This window comes from Wyeomyia smithii, chromosome 1, assembly GCF_029784165.1.
Source record: "Wyeomyia smithii strain HCP4-BCI-WySm-NY-G18 chromosome 1, ASM2978416v1, whole genome shotgun sequence".
In the NCBI taxonomy this organism is placed as follows: domain Eukaryota; kingdom Metazoa; phylum Arthropoda; class Insecta; order Diptera; family Culicidae; genus Wyeomyia; species Wyeomyia smithii.
Window position 1 is genome coordinate 31,189,004 of NC_073694.1, and position 14,768 is coordinate 31,203,771.

The following is a 14,768-nucleotide window of genomic DNA, read 5'->3' on the forward strand; positions in this document are numbered from 1 at the left end:
TTTCTCAGAAATTACTCAACCACAAATTACCACAAATTGGATTTCGAAACCACAAATTAAGCACTAAATATTGGTGCTAAAAGAATTAAAAAAAAATACTTTGTCAAGCCATCTTGAAATGAGCAGCTTTAATTTCGGTGTCATAGCATATTCTACATCGAGTTTTGATGAACTATTTATTTTTCTAATTTTTTATTCCAGTTTAAGGGGCATGTTATTGTAATTTCAATCCTCAAATGCGCCCTGTTGGAAAAGTCCCTGTTGAAAAAAATATCGATATAAATGTTTAGTTAAAAATTTGCACCAGTTACAACCCTAAATCATATCCGAAAATAAACGAAAATGCGTTTCGGTTACCACTTCAACCGCACAGTTTTCTGCGGAATACAGTAGGAAGAGTATTACAACTCAATCCGCACCCTTTTATTTTTTGCTTGATTGCCAATCTTGTTTCGTGACCTTCCAGCGGGTCCGTGTAGAGAGGCTTGTTTTCGGCGAGCAGTAAAATGTGTATAATTTGCTTCCGTATTCGTGGTAAACAAGGCGCAATGTATGTAATGAATCATCGTTACAACCAGAGAATGGCAAACAAGATAAGCCGAGGGATGTTGTTGATAGCAACTGGAGGTGAATCTGCGCAAACATTATGTTGGCTTAGAAACCAATTGATAAAATCAACACCGATTTTAGTGAAATCTTATCTGACCTTTGTGAAAAGTTTACAAGCGATTATGTGTGCATGGTTAAACTTGCTACACGAGAGTCTTCATTTTCCTCACCTGGGCGTGGTTTCATCTGCGAAAAAACACGCTCGGTATGGAACCACTGTCGACAAGTCAACCTGTTGATTGTTGTAAACATTCAGCTTACCCGTTCCGACAGTAGCACCCCCTCCACCGGTACCATTGCGAACGTTCTTTCCTCGGCCTTTACCGCCAGTACTGCAGTCCTTTCCAGCGTCAGCCAAAGCTATCCCGCCGGAGGAATTGATCAGGCTACCAACTCCCGGGGCAGAGGCGTTGCCAGTTCCGGTCTGACTTGAAGGAACTCGTCTAAGCGGTGTAGTTGCACATTTCAAGAGCATGCTTTTTGGTTTCACACTTTTACCACTGTTGTTTAACACCACCGATGACCGTACGACGTTTACTTTTCTGTTTGCTGATAGCAATTTTCGTTTACACACAACACAAATGATATCAAGCTCTAGCTCACTGGGTTTCACTATCTTCGCTTCTGTTTTATGACACAACGCGCACACACAGCCAGCACCTGTCCGAATCGATCTATATCAGAGCCTGTACGGTATCACTCTGTTATCTGTGCTTGCTTCGTTCGCTCCCTTGGCCCTCGCGCTACTACTCCTACTTACCAATTAGCCAAGTTATCTGTGCTCTCAATACGCACACGCACCACCTACGCGCTCACACCAGCATATTCTCGCTGCCAGGGGAAGAGGCACACCCGAAATTTTCGCAAAGCCTGCCAGCTGGCTGCGGTGGTTGTACAACGGATGTCGAGCCACCTAAATATCGATAAAGCTCGAGGCCACTTGTCGATGCCAAGTATGGGGGGGCTGACAAGCTATAAAACACACGTGACCAAGCTCTTCAGTTCCACTAGAGCACCACGGGGGATTCGGAACACGATTGTATTTCGTGAATATGTCCAAGGTCGCGCACCACACACTAGCAGTTTCCGATTACAGCTGATTGTTTTGTGCAGTTTTTGCCGCTATGATTTGTGATGTTCTGAAAGCGATAGAAAACTAAGTTAGGATTTTTTTTCTTCATTATAATGGTTTACTTATATGAATTCAGAGGTATAACACATGGAACAGTTATTCGTAAAACAGCAGTATAATAATGCGACGTAAATGTCTACACAATCAGATTATAGATTTAAGAGGTGTTAATGGAAAAAAATTTGGCTGGTTCTAACCGGTTCTAACAAACCGGTCTTAACCCGCTTTCGCACTTAGGAATTCCCGGCTAGCGGAGCGTTCGACCCACCACGGGTTAATTCTCATCGCTCTCTGTGATAAAATAGGAAGACCTCAACTGCAAGGTCATAAACAAGAATGAGAACGCACACTAAGCCGATCGATGTGTAACGGCTTTATTTACTTGTTTGTTTGTCATCTGCCGCGTTTTTAAGTTCTTACCTAAAAACATGCACACATTTCAACGTAACCGGAACGTTGCGTATGGTTTTTGGAAACGGGATGTGATAAGCGGAGCTGTCGGAATATCTGTGCGTGTGTTTGCACAAGCGGTTGAATTGCGACGCGTATTTCGTGAACGCAAGTTGCACACACCCTCAGATCGGTAGGGAAATAATAATTTTATGACGCACTATTTCGTCTGCCTTCCTAGGTGGAACAACTTCTTGATCTGGTTTCTTAAAACCGCTTGAAGCTAAACTGTAAATTATGTAATCCAACGAGGCAAACGATGGAGATATGTACTGCGTGTACAAGCCAAGTGTTCGTTTGATATTGGTCGGATCTCCGAGCTGTAGGTCACAGGTGGGCCACAAGCTCTTGCCTGATACAACTACTTTTTGGCATTTTTCAAACCATTCCAGATGTTAATTATTTGACAATCGAGTGTCGAATCATTCGAAGATTATCAGAGAAAAATTTCTAGCGAAATCGAATACATACCTTTGTTTTTGTAATGAAATTAAATTTTGAAATTTTTTTTTTTTTTTGAGTGATGTTGCCAGCTCTGGTAATTTTTTTACTTTAAAGCCATTTTTTTTGAAGATTATTAAGTCCCGTTAAACTGCGAATACGGTCCGTATTTTTCACAAATTTCTCATTCGAAATCTATGATATGATATAGATCATTAAATTTTTACTTTTCTCAAGCCAGTCTTCGTTTTCCGCTGTGATATGAAAAACTTTCGGAATTTCGCAAGTTTTTGTTACGGTTTACCCTTGGGGCACCGCCTGATGAAGCCATGATAAGGTTTCCATCGAAGTGCCTTTTTACAGCCCCATACGTGGCAGTTTACCTAACTTAATCTGTTTCTTTTATTCCGAGCTATGTACTATAAAATAGGATGCCTGCCACTTCCAGAAATATCCTTTAGTACATCCGACACCGATTTTGCAATCAATTATGAGTGCCCAGAAAAGTTACGAACCTAGTGCTATTTTCGAATTAATTCAACCGAATCCAATAGAAAAAACAAAAATAATATAAATTTTTGATAAGCCTACTTGGATAAATTAATAACGTTTAAGCCTGTATTACACTCTTTGACAGATGGTCAAATATTTGACCTTCTGACATAATGGTCAAATTTATTTGACATCATGGTTGTTGTTTGCCCGTGTTTGTCCTATGTAAAAATTGCAGAGTGACAAACAATTATCTTTGACCAAATTTTTATCTGTCAAACACTGACAAATATTTGACGCTCGGTCAAAGAGTGTACTACAGGCTTTAGCCTCTGCTATTTAACCATCTATAAGAAAGCATTTTTGACGCAGGATCTTTCATCAAGAGCAAGAACACGACAATCCATCACAAATATGCTGTGCGATTGACATTATTCCCTCGGAGTGAAACGAAAAAATGCGACATATAGTATGGCCGAGGAGGAGCTCAGCTCCAACCACGCAGAGTAAAAGCCAATCGAAGAAGCTGTTTAGTCTGTCTGTGTACATAAAATGAATTGATAACATCAAATAATAACAATCGAATACCGTATAACTGCTGGCAGGCTGTTAACATTCAAGCTGCTTCACTTGATAGAGAGGAAAAAACAAAAACACGTTTACCCATACACTAATCTGGCTCGGTCGTCGTCGTAGTCGTTGGTCAATACGCGAGTGGCACAGGAATCGTGTTTAGTTCACAGGGCACTACCATCCATCCACACCGCTGATGGTGGTGCGGTTGTATGTGTATGTGCGTGCGCGCGCGAGCTGGAGAACTGTATATAAATAATTCAGCATAATTTGAATCTCTTTGCTCTTCCCACTTATCGCCTGACCGACGAACGGCACTTCGTCCCATCCGCAGTGGGAAGGAATTTAAATATAGCAACCCGTTGGTAGGGCCTATTTTAGGGATATGGCATAGGTATGTGCGATGGAACTACTTTTTTGGTTTAGGTTTGGTAAACTGAAGCCATAAGGACACACCTAATGAAATCGACCAAATAAAAACTAGCGATAGGCGCTTGAGTAAGCTTTTGTTTACCCCGAGTATCAAGGTCGATTGCGTAAAGACTAATTTTATTTGTTTTGTGATTGTAGCTAAAATATGTTTGCCTAATCCTAGTCGACTCAGCTGATAGGAGTAGCATAGATGATTGACTTATGAAGATTATTTTCATGATTCACCTATATAGAAACACGAGATAGTGTTGATAGTCCTACACGCAAAACGAATGAAAAAATAATACGGTAGTAATGACCGCCGTTTCGAGCCGAGAGGAAGCACTGAAACCAAATTATCTCCCAACTTAAAGCAGCTGAGTTGTGAACAAAATAGAAGTCGGTCTGCTAGTTTTGCTACTCTTGTCAATCACACCTAACAACACGTCGAGGAATAACAAGAAAAAGAAAAGTCCGCTGATGCGTAGAATATTTTTACACTTTTCACCGGTAAAACTCACCTTTTCCTGATTGAAAACAGCAACAAAACATGCAGCACACTGCCTGACATTAGACACGATTGCAATAGTACGCAAAAACGCAACGAAAATGTACAAAATGTTGACGAATTTCGCGAACACTAAACTGTAACATTACACATTCGCGAGACGACAGAAGAAACTTCGCACAGCGAACGAAATGTTCCTTGTGGTGTGGTGAATATGTTTGACAGCCAGCAATAGGGTTACTCATTCTGTGGTGAAGAACTCACGACGCTAACGCAATGTTGGCGGCATGGTTGCTTATAGAATAAAATATTTTTAAATAATAAATTTCAGTACACATTCTCAGGTACACATGATCCAAAATAAAAAATTTTTAAGCTCATTTAAAAAAAAAACTTTTTTCAATATGTTCCAATCATTTTTTTTTTGTACAAAAATCTTTACTTTTGGTGTTTTTCTACGATTCCCATTTCTATTTGGGACCAGATTCTAATTTGAACTAAATATTTGATCAATTTCTAATCTGATCATTTTTTATCCATAAAAGCTTTTCGGTGGGCGCTAGTTAGCCTATACACCAGAGAGACGCCGAGACACTCACCGTTAAGGCAACTGTCAACATCAAAACGGGCGATCTGTATAATTTTGCATTGCCGTTATCCGTTTTGATGTTGACAGTTGCCTTAACGGTGAGTGTCTTGTCATTTCTCTGATATATATGTTTCCTAGTGGGCGCAGTTTCGAACCATTTTAAAGATTTGGTTTCTGTCTTTAAGAAGCGTTTTCTGCAATTCTAGATAGATTCAAGACTACACACTTAACTGTAAAATACCGAACTACTCGAAAACATTTTCGTTTACCGTTGTTCCGTAACAAAATTACTGAGAAATCGGAAACCGAATGTGTTTACCGGAATACCGCAAATTTGTTTGCCGAAAAAATCCGTAAAACAGCAAATTTCCGAGTTCAGTAAACTAAAATACCGAATCTCGGAAGCTTGACATCATTTAACCGAGATTTCGTTGAAGCAAAAAAGCTCTTACCGAGATTCCGAAAAATAGAACTGTCAAAATAACCACATCCCTGTCACGAACGTCATCCCCATACATTTCGCTTGAAGCCGTTTTTCTCTGGCTCTCTGGCTCGATCATACGTCAAAAGGCTGTCAGTGCTTGCGAAACAGCCGATTAAGCACCGTCTATGCGAGATCAACTGTTGCTGCAAGTGGTGTGAAGAAATGCAGAAAGCGAAAAACAATTGTTTTGTTTTGAACGTTTTATGGATTTTGTGCAGAACATAAATGGTCACGTTCAAACATGTTTCAACACGTTCCGGATAGCCCTACATTCAATATAGTTAGAAGCACGCGAAAAACCCGTACAGTAACACATGCGGCACAATGAACGGTGCTTATGACCATATTTCCAACAGTAGCGCCATCATCATCGGCGGCGGCTTCAGGAAACTGTTGTCATGACATCGGTTTGAAAATAACGAAAGCTTCACTATCAGTTTTGTTCGTGTTTCGGTTTGGATGTGAAAGGAACAGGTTTCGCGGTTAATCATCATTCTGGAGAAATCTGTAATATTCAGACTAACCTAAAATGTTGAGTAAGTATACAATATCATGTCTCAGATCTTATTTGTGTTTATTGCAAACATAATACTAAGAGAAAACAATTAATTCTTTCCTTACTCAATTTTGTAGGTCAATGACTCGCTTCGCAGGATGGAAGTTGCAGTGATGGATGTGGTTTTTTTTCCAGGAAGCAACACAACTCTCCTGTTTCTACCAATGATGTTTATTACATGAAATAATTTGACTAAATAATTGATAAAATTATACGGATAATTGATCGTTTTCATCATTTCCTAGATTTATCTTAGAAATCGCAAAATGCGTACTTCAGTAATTTTTACCTAAATTTTCGTAATAATTCGACAGTCGAAATTTCCGAGTCCCGGTAAAATATTACCGAGAATCTCGTTGATGTTTGACAAGTTGTCAATTGTTCATTTTACAGAATCTCGGTATTTTGATGTATTACCGAGATTTTTACCGAGATCACAGCTGTTTAAATCTCGGTAATTCATTTTATCGTACTCGGTGATATCATCTAAGTGTGTAGATTTGAGAGAATTTCCTGTTTTGGCTTTTTCTGGCTTTTAGCAATCCTTTTCAGCCATTACTGAGCTCAAGTAGGGATCATTTACTTTTTTAGCCTATTGTAACAGGAAGATTGTGGCGAAACGGAGCTCAAACATGTTCTATTTGAACATTTTATGCCCATGAAAAAACCGAAAATGATTGCTATCGATTAGTATTGAATCGGTTGATATCAGTCAGATTTCATAAAACAGCTTAAAAAAGGTTGTCGGGTTTAATCTCGCTGGTTTGACTTTTTCTTCGATTTTTAGAATTTAGGAAGTATTACTTTTACATGAGAATCCGAAGAGAATTACATATAAATAAACTACTTGCCAATTCATTTAATTTTATAATGTACAACTTATATTAATAAATAAAAACTATAAACGGATGATAATACATATAGTTTGACGATAACCAATACAGTCGGAACTATATTCCGAATAGGTTGTTGAGCACGTTTTGTGGTTATTGATTATGGGGGTAGTTTCAAGCAATGTGTTTATAAAAAAAAGTTTGGTAATCAATTGTATAGGCTATTAATTGAACGAGCATTTTCTTTGATTGGATAAATTTCAAGGTCCAACTATTAAACCGAGAATGCTGCTGTTGATTAAAAGTGGAGAAAGAAATTATACAATTTTCATGTTCAACACAACGCTTGATCTGAGAACCGTTGCAGCAACCCACAGTTTTGGGTATTCTACTGTTTGGCAAACCTTTTCAAATGTAAACAACGGTGTGCATGCGGTAAGTTTGGTGAATATAAAGATTACGGTATTTTTTAGTGATGGGAAATATCCAGCTAGCTGGCATCTCTATCTTATTTGCTTTGCTCCGCTAACATCACTGCGGATCCGCAATTTGCGGGCCCCATTGACAGATGCTATGTTATGCGTATGAAAAGTGGCGGTGATATGCTATCTCGTTTACACACACGCTGAGATGTTAGTCCTCGAAACATGGCGGGATGCCAGCAAGCTGGAAATATCGCCCAAAACGTACATCGATAACAATCGATAATTCCGGGGGTTTTATCGATATTATCGATAAGTATCGATAATTTGACAGCTAACATTTGCGGTAAAAAAAAATTTTTTTTCAGATGATGAAAAAAAAACTATTCCAGATGGTGATGAAAAAGAAACTATGACAGATAATTGAGTTGGATGAATTTCCCATGCAAGGTTATCATGTTAGCTTCCTCGCAAAAAAATATTACGTCCTTGCGTGCGGCCTTCCGGCAGTTAACCGTAACATTTGCCATGGCGGACGAAAACATGCGTGTAGCCATGTTTTTAAGCTCTTTCTTCGTTTTTTTTTTTTATTAATTCCTCCTCCGTTTCGCGACAAAATTGTTGGAATAGATCTTGCGCTTCAAGTTTTCCCAGAAATTCTCGATGGGAAGCAGGTGGGGGACATTGGGCGGATTCGCCGACTTCGGTACCACATCGATATTCAGCCGCTCCATCTCCTCCTACGATCGCTTCGAGTAGTTGGCCGACGTCAAATCTGGCCAGAACACCGTGTCTTCGCGCTTATGGTATTTCTTGATGAACGACGCAACGTCTGTCAGGCACTTCGTACTATAAATTTCCCCGTTCACGGCCAGCCCGGAGCGAAAGAAGAGTAACTTTGACATCCCTTTCTCGCTGATTGTCAGCCACAGCCGCACCTTCTTGGGGAACTTGGTCTGTGAAATAAACTTTACCTCGGTGCTCACTTCCTTCGTGAGGGAGGTAAAATACGAAGAACCCTGCTAGTCGTTGCCATCCAGGGTGAGACAGGTCTAGTCGTCCATCACCACTGCCACGTCGCGATTCGCCGGGAAAATCGACTTGACCATCTTATTCAACCGCTGTCGCTGCGTCATTGCCTGCAGCTCCGAGACCAGTGGTCGGGACTGCAGCTTCTTGTATGCATGTCCATGTTCCCAGATACTTTTTCACTGTTTTAGAGCATGCACCAACCTCTCGGCCAAGTGCACGCAGCGATTTAGCCACTTTTCCCTCGGTCTTCCTCTTCAGCATCCTTTTGGTTATCAGCAAGCTTCTTGTCACTCAGGGTCGTTGGCCGACCAGAACCGGGTTTTCTTTCGATGCTCTGATCATTGTCCAATAGTGTCAAAATGTTGTAGATGCCAGAACCGGCATACCCGGCGTCCACAAAGTGCCGCACGATGTCTGTTTTGACGCCATTTTGAAACCCATGAAATCGGCAATTTTTGTCCATTTTTTTACCGCAAACGTTATTGCGGTTATAGTAACGGCCCAAACAGAATGGATACGTTTGCGTTGCGTTGGCGTCAATTTGACAGTAAATGTATGGGCTAACTGTCAAATTGCCGCTAACGCAGCCGCAACGTATCCATTGTGTTAAGGCCTTGAATGACAAATCTTACGATACTGCGAATGATAATTCAAACTACCGGACGAGTTAAACAGTTTGTTTTGGAAAGTCTTTGAGTTTTACGCCGGGAGTGCTTTCACGGAGTAGTTTCAAGCCGAAGTTCATTTTGAAGGTTGTGTAATAAGGGAAATAATTGAAGCAGGCGAAATTCTGTTAATTTTTAATGGCCAAAACTTCACGAAAAATGAATCAATTCAGACAAAACAGGTTTCATTTTACTGGAAAACTGTCCTAGATTCCTAGTATAACTTGAGAACCGGACGTGACTAAGGGTCACTGGAAATGTTTCAGATTTCCGGAGTGTGTGCCAAAGTGTACATTTTTGCAACGCGTAGAACTTTTTCTGGCATTCTGTTTCACATAGGTTTATTTGTTGTCAATAAATCAGAATTTATTTCAGGTTCATTGGTAGCCAAAGATTGAAAATTCGCCAAGGAATCATCGAGGTATGAATTTATTAAGTATGGGTGTTGATTTTGGCGGTTTTTTCCCTGTTGGGTACTAATTTTCTTCGAGCTTGCAGCACTCTAGCAGAATTCAATCGAACATTGTGGGTGTGTAGTTCCTATTAAACCAAGCAACTTTGCAAAATTGCGTTTGAAAATTTATCTGGATTAACATTTAAAAAGGTCAGATTGAAAGTTGAGACCATGATAATTGTTAGTCAAAATTTCGATCATCATGTGACAAATTTCAGGAACTCATTGCTGAAAATTGCACTCTTCAGGATGGGGTAAGTTCATCGAAGCAGTCTCAATTGTTTGCATGCTTTGGTTGGAAAAAAATTTCAAAAATAAATGTTAACATGTGTACCGTTTTTTGAACCCGTTTGTCCCGTTTTTATCCCGAGAAAATCTGGTCAGCCTACTTCAAAAATATAAAAAAATGAGTTTAAGATCCTACTCTGAAAAAAATATAATTTTAAAAACAAAAAATGATTTTAGAAAATATCGGTGATCTCAGATTTTTTTAAATGAAGTATTTTAGATAGACAACTTAGTTGCCTAAAACGTTCTATGCGTTGCAAAAATGTACACTTTGACACACACTCTTGAAATCCGAAACATTTTCGGTGTAGGATGGTCACACCAAGTTCCCAAGTAATACTAATATAATACTGTTTGCCAGTGGAATGAAACTCGTTATCAAAATTGATTCATTTTTCGTAAAGTTCTGGCCATTTAAAATTCGAGAGAATTTTTTTTTATCTCAATTATTTTTTCCACCCCCTGTATAAATCAGGATACTTTTTTGGCGCAACAATTTCGTTGATTTGGATTTTTAGTGGAACTAAAAATTGTTTGTTGGGTAACAGATACTTTAAACTTAAACAGTTCCAAGTTAAACTAAACAATTACCAGAGAATTACCAATAGACTGCCGCTATGCATGTCCATCATATTATAAGAGCTGGCAAGCCAAAGAAAATGCATTTTATTACAATTTCGTGTCATTGCTTTTTAAAGTTTGGATATTTTTTTAAAGTTCTCCAGTACTGAGTTGTCGAATTCATCTGTTCATAGGAAACTGAAAACTATAAATACCTTTTTAGTTACCATTATTTCTCAGAAACTCAGTGACATCAGGGGCGAACCTTTACACCACCCCCAGCAATGCTAAATCTTGTCGAATAGCAACAAATACCCAGCGGCAAAAGCAACTCCTGGGGAAGGTTAGGTGAGGTCTCCTTCTTTTGGGTCTCCTCCAGTAACCAGCCGCACTGACTTGTGCTCACCCTTATAATATCGATAATTATCGTTAACGTCAAAAAATTAACGATAGTATCGATGTCAAGCACTTATCGATAAGTTTCCCATCACTAGTATTTTCATGGGAACGTTCTGTAAATATTGTTTTGTTCGGTTAATTTACTTATTAAAATTGTAAATTCGTAAAGCAATCAATTTCGTGACATGTTAAGAGTGCTGTTTCGGTGTGTTGGTTTGCGGCCAAGAGTCTTTTCCACCGCTAAGGCTATCGATAACTCGAGTACGTCATCGACAAATCATTCTACCCCAGGGCCACAACAGTTGAATGTTAAAGAACTCAAATATCCCACCAAGGTACCACAGAAACCACACATCTCTAGTCTGACCAGTGGAATCGCTCCTCCCCGTATTGAGATAGACGAGGCGACGGTTCAGCTGCTAGAACGACTATCGCTAGTGGATCTTGATAGCAAGTAAGATATTTTCTAAAAGAGAATTTATTCATGTTATTTTGTAAAAACATTTTTTTAGAGAAGCACACAAAACACTTGAAGATTCGATTGAATTTGCTTCACAAATTCTTACAATCGATACAGAAGGCGTTGAGCCTCTGTACACGGTGCTAGAAAATCAGAAACTTTACTTGCGCGAAGACGCGATAACGGATGGAAATATTCAGCAGGACGTCCTAAAGAATGCTCAGCTTACAGAAGAAGAATACTTTGTAGCGCCTCCCGGTAACATACCTCTAGAGCAAAATCCGGACGATGATAAGCGGCAGTAAGATGGTGTCACTGGGTACGGGAAAAACAGTTAGCAGGCTGCAACAACTACTCAAAGGTTGGGGAAATAGTAAATTTTTAACATTAAATTCCGAGCGGGACATTATAGATCGGTTCCAGCTGACTCCTATCGGAGAAATGCTCAAGAACAACCTCAGAGATGAGTTCGTACGCGGTGATGGTGAAACGGCTGTGTATGAAGGTGGGTGTGGTCTTTCGCTCAATGAAAACCTTCAGTTTGTAAAAGATGCCTTCTCCGTTCAACTACCATTTGGTATTGTTACTGAGAAGATATTGTCCAATGAAACAATTCCGATCAATGAATCGATCAAACTGAAATTACCGACAGGAAGTAACCTGTCCCGTTCATATTTTGTAAGCCCATCATCAAGCCGAGAGTACATGTACAAAACCCAGCGGCAACGGAAAATTTGGTGGATGCGATATGCTTGTGATCCGGGCAGATTTTTCATCTCTGATCCACAGCAAGACAATCATAGCCGAGGCCAAAGTACCACCATTCAAGCCCGGCTGGGAGGAGAAGAAGTTACACTAGAACAAATCGAGCTGATTCCGGGTAGTGAATTTCGTGATGAATTGGGAGATTTCCATGTTGAAATTGGTCGCTCTGGTAAACCGATTATACCGGATGTGATCCGAATACGACAATGTGTGGAGCTGGCTACGTTGCAGATTTTATTAGATGCGTACGAAGTTGGGGGAAGTAGTAGCGTTCGTATTCATAGAAAGCTGGCTCCCTTCAAGTGCGGTATCGTGTGCCTGGTTGAAGGTAGGACATGTTGAGGGGTTTCCTTTTCAAATCACTTGGGCTTTTGATTAGTTATGTAACTAAGAGTATTGAGATGTCTTTTCTGAATATAAAATTGCTTAGCGAGAATTGATTGTCGAAAAAGTGTAAAAAAATATTTTACGGTAAATTTTGTTTTTATTGAAAAAATCAAATTTTAGTAAAGTTTTCAAATTTGCAATAGAAAATTACTATTTTTTACGTTTAGTCTAGGCATAAACCCCCGATTCTTTCTTGACTAAGTGAATTATTATTTTATTACTTCCTAATCTCAAATCTCTTTTTTATTTAAAAAAGGAAACGCTTCTCAAATGAACGAACTTTACGACCTGGCCAAACATCTGTGCAGTGTGCTTCGCCGATCAAACGTGACCGTTCTGGACTGCACGAACGTGAGCGAAACGGTTCTCGCAAAACAGCTTCACAACTTGGACGCGATGGGAGTTCCTTTCAGTCTCATACTCCGGTTAGATAGCCTCTCCAATGGCCTGTTCCAGCTGCGCTCCCGGGACACTACCATCAGTGAAACCATTCACATTACCGATTTACCGCAATATTTATTACAAATCATAACAAACTAGGCGTAAAATAAATTAGTACTTGCGAACTAGAAGAAATCACACAAATATTGTCTAACGTTGAAACCGACCATTTTCCCAATATGCACGATAAAGTCCATTCCAACGGTGCACTGCAAGCGAGCGCTCCCTTCCATTATCGAGCCTTCGCCGGATGCAAAAATCATGAACTTCAGATGGACTAAGGTGGAAATTTGCGCTAGCAAGTTGCAAGTCAGCCCAACTTTGTCGTCCAGTATTGCGTAAAAGATGGCCAGCAGACGATCGACCGTAAACGATTTCGGCCCCAGCTGAGTGGCCATCTTTTCCGATACTTTTGCCTTCGCGATAACCGACTGCATTCGTTTGCGTTGCTTGCCGTGATTCTTCATAAACAGCCGTTTGTCCTCTTTGGCGGCATTATGACTTGCTAGGTAGGACGCTATCAGCAAATACTTTGCATAGAACGGAAGCTCCAAACTTTGGGCCAAACGTTTCATCGTTTGCATCTGTTCTATCGTCTCGGGAGCTTGTTCCGATGTGGGCATATTACTGAGTGGGCGAGCCAATTCCTGATTGATATTACCCATCCGCATATAAATGGTACTGAGAGCGAGTTTCATCGTTTTGGAAATGTGTCGCCAAAGTTTGGTAACATCATTCGAGGCGATTGTACCATCCAGGACGGGTTCGCAATAGCTCTGGTAGCATTCCAACGATACCAGCTGCAATTCTTTCAGATCGCGACATACTTTGAAGAAAACGCTAAGGAAAATATTGAGATAGTTTTCGTAGAAGTCTTCCGTTAAACTGTTGAGAATATTTAACCGGCTTTGAATTCCATCGTCTGACAAGTCGCTTTTTCTGAAAAAAAAAGTCGATATGTATCGTCAGGTCAAATCAGATCAGATGGTTCAAAACATTCATTCTACCTTTTAATATTCGCGTTTAACTGGTTTTGTACTCTCTGGAAATCATTCTTTAAAATTGTTAAAATATCACTCTTGCTGTACTCGGACACAAACAGTTTAATAACGGGTGATAGTCCCGTCCGTATGTAATACTTCTCAAAGGGCAAATCCGATACCAGCAAGACGGAGATGTTTAACCCAGTGACCTCAGGTAACCGAAGCAGCATCGGTAACACATTGTGATCCATATCCCGGACTCGTTCGGCATTTTCTAGCACCAGAATGTAGCTGAATTGTGTATCAAAGCCTTGCAGTTGTCCGACGAAATCCTTCATGCAATCGACGCTCGCCAGTGATGCGTAACAATTTTTGGCGCAGAGCGTGTGTGACTGCAGACGGTTGATGATCGATTCGAATAGAATCTTGTTGGTGTAACATTCGATAGCATTGAGAACTGCATACTTGGTATTTCGTAGTAGCGAAAGAAATGCTCTCAAAATGGTGCTTTTTCCCGTTGATGTATGCCCGTACAGGTACACTGCCGGCGGAAATGGATCGTCCGTTCCGTAGAATTGATATAATTTTTTAATCAGCTGCTCACGGCACGGATATTGAGCACTTACTTTTTTTATTGCTTCATTCATGTTTTTGAAAATAGGGATATACGATGGCTGTTGTTATAAATTTTATTTATCGAACACTATTTTCTAAACATTATATGCGCGCCTTTCGGAATACTTTCCACAACAAATTATCCACACTCCGCTCGCATCTCTAAAATACATTTCGTAGAAAGTAACTCTAAGGTTGAGTCGTTTCAACTCATTTTC

General features: G+C 40.0%; 4 protein-coding genes across 5 annotated transcripts in view; 2 read left to right on the forward strand and 2 right to left on the reverse strand.

Moving 5' to 3' along the window:
• LOC129718227 (nuclear factor of activated T-cells 5-like) overlaps positions 1-4,804 on the reverse strand; it is a 51,174-nt gene extending 46,370 nt beyond the window's left edge. The window contains exons 1-2 of one of the 2 annotated variants that reach the window (XM_055668790.1): positions 4,630-4,804; positions 871-1,748 (exon numbers count right to left, since the gene is read on the reverse strand). In XM_055668790.1, coding sequence (XP_055524765.1) covers positions 871-1,084 — 214 coding nt within the window. In that variant the 5' untranslated portion in view covers positions 1,085-1,748; positions 4,630-4,804. Of the gene's footprint in view, positions 1-870; positions 1,749-1,974; positions 1,991-4,629 lie in introns of those variants that run through there. The other variant, XM_055668791.1, reaches the window with a different exon arrangement.
• A 6,169-nt stretch (positions 4,805-10,973) lies between these two features.
• Positions 10,974-11,675, forward strand: LOC129723295 (glutamyl-tRNA(Gln) amidotransferase subunit C-1, mitochondrial). The gene is made up of 2 exons (XM_055677432.1): positions 10,974-11,353; positions 11,412-11,675. The coding sequence occupies exons 1-2, from the start codon at positions 11,085-11,087 to the stop codon at positions 11,662-11,664; spliced, it is 522 nt and encodes a 173-aa protein (XP_055533407.1). The 5' UTR covers positions 10,974-11,084; the 3' UTR covers positions 11,665-11,675.
• On the forward strand, positions 11,666-13,096 carry LOC129716679 (DNA polymerase subunit gamma-2, mitochondrial). Its single transcript, XM_055666513.1, has 2 exons — positions 11,666-12,452; positions 12,768-13,096. The coding sequence occupies exons 1-2, from the start codon at positions 11,666-11,668 to the stop codon at positions 13,049-13,051; spliced, it is 1,071 nt and encodes a 356-aa protein (XP_055522488.1). The 3' UTR covers positions 13,052-13,096.
• LOC129723288 (origin recognition complex subunit 5) lies at positions 12,678-14,704 on the reverse strand. The gene is made up of 2 exons (XM_055677419.1): positions 13,960-14,704; positions 12,678-13,891 (listed from the first exon to the last, which is right to left on the reverse strand). The coding sequence occupies exons 1-2, from the start codon at positions 14,580-14,582 to the stop codon at positions 13,078-13,080; spliced, it is 1,437 nt and encodes a 478-aa protein (XP_055533394.1). The 5' UTR covers positions 14,583-14,704; the 3' UTR covers positions 12,678-13,077.
• Between the last annotated feature and the right edge of the window lie 64 nt (positions 14,705-14,768).